General features: G+C 45.5%; 1 protein-coding gene across 1 annotated transcript; it reads right to left on the bottom strand.

Annotated features, from left to right (window-relative positions):
* Nucleotides 1-727: 727 nt before the first annotated feature.
* LOC116945280 (olfactomedin-4-like) lies at nucleotides 728-7,277 on the bottom strand. Its single transcript, XM_076069163.1, has 5 exons — nucleotides 6,805-7,277; nucleotides 6,021-6,179; nucleotides 5,261-5,467; nucleotides 3,643-3,765; nucleotides 728-1,869 (listed from the first exon to the last, which is right to left on the bottom strand). The coding sequence occupies exons 1-4, from the start codon at nucleotides 6,865-6,867 to the stop codon at nucleotides 3,643-3,645; spliced, it is 552 nt and encodes a 183-aa protein (XP_075925278.1). The 5' UTR covers nucleotides 6,868-7,277; the 3' UTR covers nucleotides 728-1,869.
* Between the last annotated feature and the right edge of the window lie 1,866 nt (nucleotides 7,278-9,143).

The following is a 9,143-nucleotide window of genomic DNA, read 5'->3' as shown; positions in this document are numbered from 1 at the left end:
ATGAAGGCCAAGGGAAGGTCAACAGTGAAGGTCAACAGTGAAGGTCAGTGTTCGACTGATTATCATGGTGTCCCTTCACCTTTAGATTTCTTGCAGTAATTTCCCAGATTTAACTGCAAATGTGCAGTCCAAATGAGCCAGGAATTACGAAGAATCAAGAACTTTCTAAACACCATTATTGTACTGTATATATGATTGGTAGTTGATTAAATATGCTATTTATATTCATATCTATGAATAGTTGTGTATCGGAAACCCTATTATTCCATTGTTTCTCTGGGAAAAATCGGACTCGATTTACGTTGTTTTGACTTCCTGCACCTTTTCTAGGAATGTAATTTGACGGAGGTGAGAGGCCCTCTTGTATTGTGCAGCTTACAACACTGACCAGCAGCACATCACATTTTTTAAAATTCCTAGTTGAAGATTGAAAAGATTCGATTTTTGAAGTTTCCGACATGTTTTAATTTGTCTCGGCACACCATTTGGTAGGAAGTGAGTTCCAAGCTTTAGTTAGGCCCAGCAGACAAGAAGGCGCACTCCCCAAACTTGTTTTAACACGCAGGATGTTGCAGTAGTTGCATAGCGGGGCCACCATTTGTTCTTGTTGAGGCGGCTGCATTGTGGTTAAAACGCAGTGCACAGTGAGGTTGCTACCCCAAAATGCCCACGATCTACGATTAGCACGGTTGTCTACGTACAGTGCGAAAGAAGTTCCACATACAGCTGTGCTGGTGACCAACTCCCGCGTAGCGCAAGTTATTTTTTTATTGCCGTTTAAATGACGTTTACAACAAATACCGAACTGAATAAACACTAATGCCACATTCACAGCATCCATGCATTTGCTTGTCATAATTGTAGCATAACGTTTGTTTTATATAATTTCTATGTATTTCACACCTGGAGTTTGTCTCGATCTACAAATGGTGCAGCATCATCTATTTTAAATGGGGGGAAAATAACCGATGCACGCTCATTTAAAAAAATACACGGTGCAGTATATGCCCTTGGCAGCTATCAATCATACTCTACAGATTGAATTACTTTGTTGAAGCTCGCATACAATGAAAACCCTAAGGAACTACGTATTATTGTTATCAATTATATGGGTTTAAAGGTCACATCATAAGTAACCAAATATCCCTGATTATACATGTACAGCTTGTGATCAGCTAGGTTGTAGTTAAGGCTGCTCATCTTTTCCAAGGGCTTTGCAATCACGATGCTCATTAACCTCTCTTAGTTAGTTTTGGTGTCAAAAGCAAAGTAGATCTCTTCAGTTTTAAGGCTGGAGGTGCGCGTGAGGTACAGGACTCCACACAACACGAAGCCATTGCTAACTGAGGGTTTGTACTGCGTGGGGGTCCAGCTGCTAATAACAGCAAGGTAAGTATAATTGAATAAAGCAAGGGACAACTTCCCACAGACCTTGTTCATCCAGAGAAATCCATATCAGAATAGGTAGAGCCCAGGTAAGGATACAAATTGCTTCCTGACGCTTGGGGGATATTTACTCTGGTAATTGTGGAGGCTGTCAGGTTATATTTGCAAACAGAGACACCAGTAGAGCATCTGTAAAACATGTGGTTTGTGTACATCATCGCATCCATTCCATAACCACAATCAGATCCACAAGGGTCTTTTGTTCCATCTGCACATACGTCTGCAGTGCCCGGTAGTTAGAAAACATCTGCATCACAGTAAAGTAAACCTGATTGCTGCTAAATCACCAATACACATCCTCATGTGCCTTCAGTGGGAGTGGGTCTTTCCCGAAGGCACCATATTGGAACGCTGCACCTTGCATGTTCAGAATGTGAACATATGGTGCGCTGACGTTCTGCAAGCCACTGTGCACGCATGAGCCTGCAAAGAGACGATACAGCACTTTAGAAAATGTTCTTTATGTTTTCATTCGGAGAAAAAGTTCATTTAAATTTCTAATCATGATTTTAAAATGATAAAACACGTAAACCTTTATTTATGTATTAATACAAATATACAACTTCAATCTCAGCTACCAGCACATGAATTGGTAATGTCCATCACGACCAATGGATGAGTGTAACACTATAAACAAGAGCTTACTACTTTCACTCTTTAAAATATATACAGGGTAATCCACTTACATACACTCCACTAAACTAATAGGAAGACATTTTAGACACAATTGATATACTGCTGCTCTATGAGGGATTTTGGTCATCATCACAAAGCCACCCCACCTCTACTGCTTCCACCCACCCATACCCACTGCTGTCCCCGGTCACCACTACCACTGTTGTGCACCCCCCCTTCCACAAGCTCCACAAGTCCCTGGTCACCACCACCACTACCACTGCTTTGTGCACACTTCCCCCACACCCTCCACAACCCTCACCACCACCCAAACAAGTCCAACCCTGTGTCTGGATGAAGAGGGGAACCGAAACAAAGAGACGTAGAGAGGGGTCTAAAGAAGGGTGGGTCCTCAAAAGAGAAGGAGCATTGCCAAAGTAGGCAGAGGATGGGACTCGAAGCAACAAGGGGCAGGGTCGAAAGGAAAATGGAGTTTAGGAAGGGTTGGGGTCTCAAGTGAAAAGGGGAGGGTCTAAATAGAAGGGAGCGGAGCCAATAGAGGAAGGGGCAGGCCACAATGGAAGTGGTCGCTTTGTAAAGACGAAGGGGCAGGGCTTGAAGAGGAAGCCCAAGTGAGTGATCTCCAAATAAAACAGGGCCCAAAAAACAGCAAAACCGCATATCTCAACAAAAATCTGAGAGTTATGAGAAAAAACAATTCCGCATATTGAGGAATGCTCCAACCATGAACTTCCCTCGTGATTTTAGGAAGACAAGCAGATAATAAAATATGTGCAGCAGGAAAGCAAACATGTCGCAGATGCGGTCACAGACCAACTGCTTTTGTTTTAAAGCCACAATAAAGTAGAGGCTACTCGCTAACTTTGGGCATTAGAGCAATGATCCACTAATTGTCATTGATATGGCGGAGCATATCAAAATAATAGACCAACTAATACACGAAAATGTTTAATGTTGATGCGGTGTGCAGCGCATTACAACAGGAATCGGCAGCGCCATTCTGCTAATCTGGAAAAAAGCTGCAGATTACAGAGGAAGCATGACACGTGACTAGTAGCTAAGGTAACTTGCAGTAAATGTGAGGATTATGAGGTTTCAAATTTTTCTAATTCCCAAGAAGTGCAATCTGCCATTTGGGGTCGATATTGAGCGATTTAGCAGTTTAAAATATTGCTATACAAGTAAAAAAATGCAAACATTATTTTCTATTAAGCGCAACTAAGATGTGCAGATGCAACAAACAAATACAAAGTAAAAAAAGAGCTTAACTCAGAATTTCTCAACAGCTCGACCCCTGCAGCTCTGAACAACCATGGCCACGTCTAATGTTCGTGGTTGGCTGTCCACAGAGTGGAATCAATCTGCCACGGTGTGCCACGGATTGCAGGAACGATTGCGAACAGCCAATAATCCGCAAATTATAGGGATTTACGGATTATGGCATTGCAGATTATTGTATTTCTGCTGTATTTGAGTTGCACTTGTATTGCACTTAACCCTACCCATATCTACTGCAGTGGACGTATAGGTTGAAGAGAACCACTGATATATGGAGCTCACCTATGGGGGGCTGCTGGCCAGGATTGCTGCCGGGGGGCTGGCCAGCATTAGAGGCCTCCTCTTGGCAGTCCTGCAGCTGCTTGCGCAGTGTCCACCTGGCGTCGGATGAGCAGCACGTTGTTCCTGTCATTGCACGTGACAAGTCAACTGTAGGGGCAGGGCTACCAAATGTCTGGGAGACTCAACTGGGAAATGTGCTGAGCTGGTAGGGCCCTCCCTCCATCAGCCCACCCACTTTTACATAACCACACCCACTCACTCACTATCCCCGCCCATACAGATGGTTTTCCGCACTCTGTCTGGGATTTGAGGACTAACGGGAGTGCCAGGAGAACAACCCTCACAAAGCGATAACATCAACATTATATCCATGCAAGCCATATTCACGCGGTGCCTTATTATTGACAGTAGAAGTAGTGAACTATAATTCCAGTCCAGATATATTTTAATTGAGCTGCCTGCATCTGCCTTCACATGAAACTGCTAAATTTACCACTACATAGCAAGTTCTGTTTTGAGTTGCTGCACTGAACATTTACAACAATTAATAGTATTACGGTTCTTTCTCTGAAAGAAAATTACTTTTCATAAAAATATGGCACGATTACATTTGTATAATCAATAATTAAAACGTTCATTTGGAGGAAACAATGCTTAAAATTATAACCTCATGCAGCTCTAACAAAGTATTTTTTATTTCAATTCTTGTTTTGTTCTCATAACCTACCAGTTTATTTTATTACATCATACGGTAAACATGATATTCACTTTTTTTTCAAATATGTGAATGGTTAATAATGCTTGGAAACTGCAACCCTTTAACCTCCTCCCCCCATACATCCAGGACCCCCAGGCCCAGTGATCCTGGGACCCACACCGTGTCAAATTACATGAAAACTCCATTAACTAACATGTCACGTGTGAGCCACTTGACTACCCCTCTTGTGTTCATTAAAATAGGAACCCCCGACCCTGAGAAATTCCAACAATAGACTCTGCAATTAAGCACGTGTATGACCTTTAATGGTGGGCAGTATGTTTATTGTGGAAAGTGCGCTTGTGTGGTACACGTAAATAAATATCAAAGAGTATTGAGACCTGAAACCCTTTCTACACCCCGATAGGAATTAAGACAAATGACGTTAAAACATTATCTCCAGGTACAGTAGTGATGTAATAAATCATTGTGGTTTTACATAGTAACAATTCCTCATCCCTATGCAAGCAATTTCACATTTTCACGAGCATTAACACAACCATTTCGTGCATGCAGTAGAAAGTCCAGTACAGGTTTTCCATGTTCAGATACCGTGTACAGATTTCACAGAATTCATGAAAATGTTGAAGCAGTTGCTGTAACATGTTGAAGCAGTTTTAACATTTCCCTCACAAATTGTCTCATGAAGTTCAATTCAGCTCTCTATGAGAAGCCATCCAACACAGTCCAGCGACTGCAAGAACTGCTGCCTCCGCATTCCAGTGATCCAAGGTACTCCCCTTTTTATGTGCCACCTTCAACTGCAAAACCTGAGTCTGCAAACCTGCCCAAAAGGAACTGTGGCCATTGCTGCACCCCTGATGGAAACAATTGTTTGGCTTTGCAACAATCGTGACTAACCGAGAGGTGTAGACGATCGAGAGTGGTGCTGGAGACGTCCAGCTTCAGCTGCTGTACCAGCTGCTCCATCTTCCTGATCTCCACCCGTAGCAGCTTAAAGTCCAGCTCTGTGTAGCGGTCATGCCCCTGCTCCATTCGCTCCACGCGCACCGTCAGGTTCCGCAGCAGCGCCGTGTAGCGCACCAGCGTGGCATGGTTCTCTGCCACCTGTAGGCGTAGTTTGAATATTATCTCCTTCCAACGCATTTCAATCGATCTTTTACAAGTGTTGAGTTAATAAGCAACCAATCATATGAAATGTACGGGACTGTGTTTTTGGCAGTGCTGTATTAATTTCTATATATAAACTTAGCATGACTATATCAGCATGGTTGGCTAAGGTACGGTGCGAAAGAAGTTCAACATACGTACATAGAAAGGTTAATTCCTCAAGGAATCTTTGAGGACAGTTAGGTTAATGCCTGGGTTTTATCAAATACTGCTCAGGGCCCCCACAAATATATGAATTGCTTTAGAATGGCTGAAATACAACACTCCCACGCAATGATGAGCCTGAGAGACAATTTAGTCATGACAGCCAAATCCTCAATGGCTATGACTCACAGGAATTTAGTTTTCCTCATTTACCTCTACAAACCACATTCTATTTCATGTGCACCTGTGGTTTAATGAGCCTGCGTGCTTATTAGGTTTTAGAATTGCATTTCATGTTGGCTTAATGGGCAATGTTTAAGCTCCTGGTGAAATAAGAAGAGGTCACCTTCTGTGACTCCACCGTGAAGGCCGTGGCAATCGTCTGGGTGCTGAGCTGCAGCTGCTCCACCATGTCGGCCGGGAAGACGGGGTCCGGCAGATAGACGTTACACACGCACTGGCCCTCCGCATCCCGGGAGCCGTTAGTGTAGGCGCCAGGGACCAGCTTTGAAGAGAAGACCACAACGTGAAAGGACATCACACTCAAACTTGCATACTTTAAACATCACAATTGCATATCCACCGCAATATTTAAAAAGGTATTGTTCCCAAAGTTTATACAAATTCATTTGCTTAGTAGACGACAAGAACACGAGAGATAGCGATGGCTTGGGGAATCCTTCATCTAGCAGTAGATCGATCATGTCTGATGGATATTATACACGTAGAATGCAAAAAATGTCATCATTAGCTATTAGCCATCGTTCATCCCGAAAGTTTTAAGGAAACCCGCGCTTAACATCAACCAGGTTTATTTTAACACACAGCAGCACCAATTCCAGTATATATCTATTATATTTATACTGGTAGGAACGAAGTTGTAAACTGAGTGTACCAGCCTGCAATAGATTAATGCGTCCGTCCGTCCGTCCATCCCCTTTCAATACTTTAACGAAGTGAAATCTCGTGCTGTTGGGTGTAAAAAAAATTCCAATGTTCCTACCAGCCCACCCTGCAAGGACCTGTTTATAGTTGCGGTTACTTGTCAGATGCCTACTCCAGTCGACCAGTGATCCAGTATATATTTAGTCAGACATTGAGCCTGGCCTGCAACAGCGCGCGTAGCTTACATAAGTGGAGCAAGCGAGCTCCTGGAAAAGAAGACCGAGGACGATGCTGAGCAGTGCCTTCATCGTGACTGCTGGATGAGCTACAACTGTAGTAGTGTCCAGGTGCTCTGGTCTCGTATTTATCAGAGTGCCACTCCCATGCCATGCAAACACCCTTTGTTCTCTGTGTAGTGGCAGCTGTCACGGGGGAATTACCCCATGGAAAATATTTTTCATTGAGGTCTAAATGAGTGCTTAAAGTACTGGGGAGATCCACATTTAAAACAAATAGGAGATAAGTTAATGGTTAAATCTTGAGTTAAAGCTTTCGTGACTGCAGGAATTAATATTCTTGGGCCTTTCGGTAAAGTCACGTAGATAGGTTCAAAGAAAATAAAAAATAACAAAAAACTACAACGTTTCGATCACAACACAAGCGGTCGTCTTCAGGGTGGAAAAGTGCTGCCCCTCATTCTTTGGACTAAATGATCTCACAACTAGGCCAGCGTTATCCACTTCTGTGAACTATTCTCTAGCACGAGGCAACGCACTGCTTTGTTAGAGACACGAATAAGTCTGTCAACAAGCGTGAACGCTCGCGATCGCGCGCTCTCACGAGTCCGGTCCATCGGGAATGCGCGCCGCTCACGCAGAGATAGCTCTTTGGAATAGCAACGTCGCTTTAAGTGTCAAGCAAAAATGGCTGAGACTCAAGCATGGGTGAGGAACGTCTCCCACAGGCGACCGCCTCCAGCTCCCCAGGTTTGGAGACCCCCGGTGAAACTGCGCTGGCCGCATCGCCGCACATCTCTGGCGGGCAGGAGCAGCAGCAGGAGTAGCTGGAGCAGCAGGAGTAGCTGGAGCAGCAGCAGGAGCAGCAGGAGTAGCAGCAGCAGGAGCAGCAGCAGCAAGAGCAGCAGCAGCAGCAAGAGCAGCAGCAGCAGCTGGAGTAGCTGGAGCAGCAGCAGCAGGAGCAGCAGGAGTAGCAGCAGCAGCTGGAGTAGCTGGAGTAGCTGGAGCAGCAGGAGTAGCTGCAGCAGCAGCAGGAGCAGCAGGAGTAGCAGCAGGAGCAGCAAGAGCAGCAGCAGGAGTAGCAGCAGGAGTAGCAGCAGCAGGAGCAGCAGCAGGAGCAGCAGCAGCAGGAATAGCAGCAGCAGCAAGAGCAGCAGCAGCAGGAGCAGCAGCAGGAGTAGCAGCAGCAGCAAGAGCAGCAGCAGGAGCAGCAGGAGTAGCAGCAGTAGGAGTAGCAGCAGCAGGAGTAGCAGCAGCAGCAAGAGCAGCAGCAGCAGGAGCAGTAGCAGCAGAGCAGCAGGGTAACCGTGGGATGCGGATCATTGACGGCGTCGATTTGGGGTCCTGTTGAGGCCGGCGCTGTGCACTGCTCAGCAAGATAGGACGGAGCAGATTGGTACAGACCCTTGTAGATCAGAAGCAGAATCTTTATTTGATCACTACAAACAAAACAAACAAAAATACAAAGGATCCCCCCGTATAGCCTTAACAGACTGTAGGGGCAAGTGCTGTTGGCGAGCACCTATGAAGGCCGGCATGGCACACGAGGGGGTCGGTGGCCAGCACCACGCCCGGTCACCTTTGTCTGCCTCGTGGCAATGTTTACACATTGCACCAGGCCCTCATTTCAGGCTGAGTCGACCTAGGGGAGGCCCGATACCGGTTCAGATAATCGTCACCGGTGGTGGCCGTGAGCGGGAATCGAACTCGGGTCGCTGGGTTCGTAGCGCAGCGTAGCGCTAAGCGCTATACCACCGCTACACCACCGCTACACCACCGCTACACCACCGCTACACCACCGCCCCCCAACTTCATCACTGTACACAAAGACTCCTCTTTTACTCTTGCACCATGTAGAAGGGACGAGCGCTGTTAGCGAACTTGCAGTAAGGGCACCGTGGCACACTGGGCTGTCTGTGGCATTACATGCAACCACCTTTGTTTTCCCAGTGCAACAGGTACTCATTTTAGGCTGAGTCTACCTACAGCCGGACCAAGGCAGGTTACAGAACTACTTCTGGAGTCTCTTCAATCCATAATCCCTTAGCCCACACTAGATGGTGCGTCCTTACTATGCAATGCGTGTTTCACCACGTCAGTCGTCTGATATACTTACATACTTTAGTTTACATACATGGGCAAATGGACGGGAGAAAATAGTAAGGTTACATCATGAGCAGTTATTGTGCAGTCATTGGTGACCAGATTGAGACCATCAACTCTGATTAGCACGTTTAGCTACGTACGGTGTGAAAGGAGTTAAACATACATACGTACAACTCACCACATCACTCTGACGCAGACATTATTAACCGGCGGAACCCCCAAACCAATCTCCCAAAGCAATG

This window comes from Petromyzon marinus, chromosome 23, assembly GCF_048934315.1.
Source record: "Petromyzon marinus isolate PM22_M1 ecotype Great Lakes invasive population chromosome 23, UKy_Petmar_22M1.pri1.0, whole genome shotgun sequence".
In the NCBI taxonomy this organism is placed as follows: Eukaryota; Metazoa; Chordata; class Hyperoartia; order Petromyzontiformes; family Petromyzontidae; genus Petromyzon; species Petromyzon marinus.
The sequence above is the reverse complement of the archived record's forward strand: the minus strand, read 5'-3'. Positions and strand labels throughout refer to the sequence as shown.

What these genes read in the sequence shown, in the direction of transcription:
- LOC116945280 (XM_076069163.1), bottom strand. Translation starts at nt 6,867, where the DNA reads ATGAAGGCACTGCTCAGCATCGTCCTCGGTCTTCTTTTCCAGGAGCTC. An exon ending in AGCTCGCTTGCTCCACTTAT is followed by an intron (nt 6,180 to 6,804) that starts GTAAGCTACGCG and finishes TTCTCTTCAAAG; the next exon opens with CTGGTCCCTGGCGCCTACAC. An exon ending in TCGATCGTCTACACCTCTCG is followed by an intron (nt 3,766 to 5,260) that starts GTTAGTCACGAT and finishes GTGCAATGACAG; the next exon opens with GAACAACGTGCTGCTCATCC.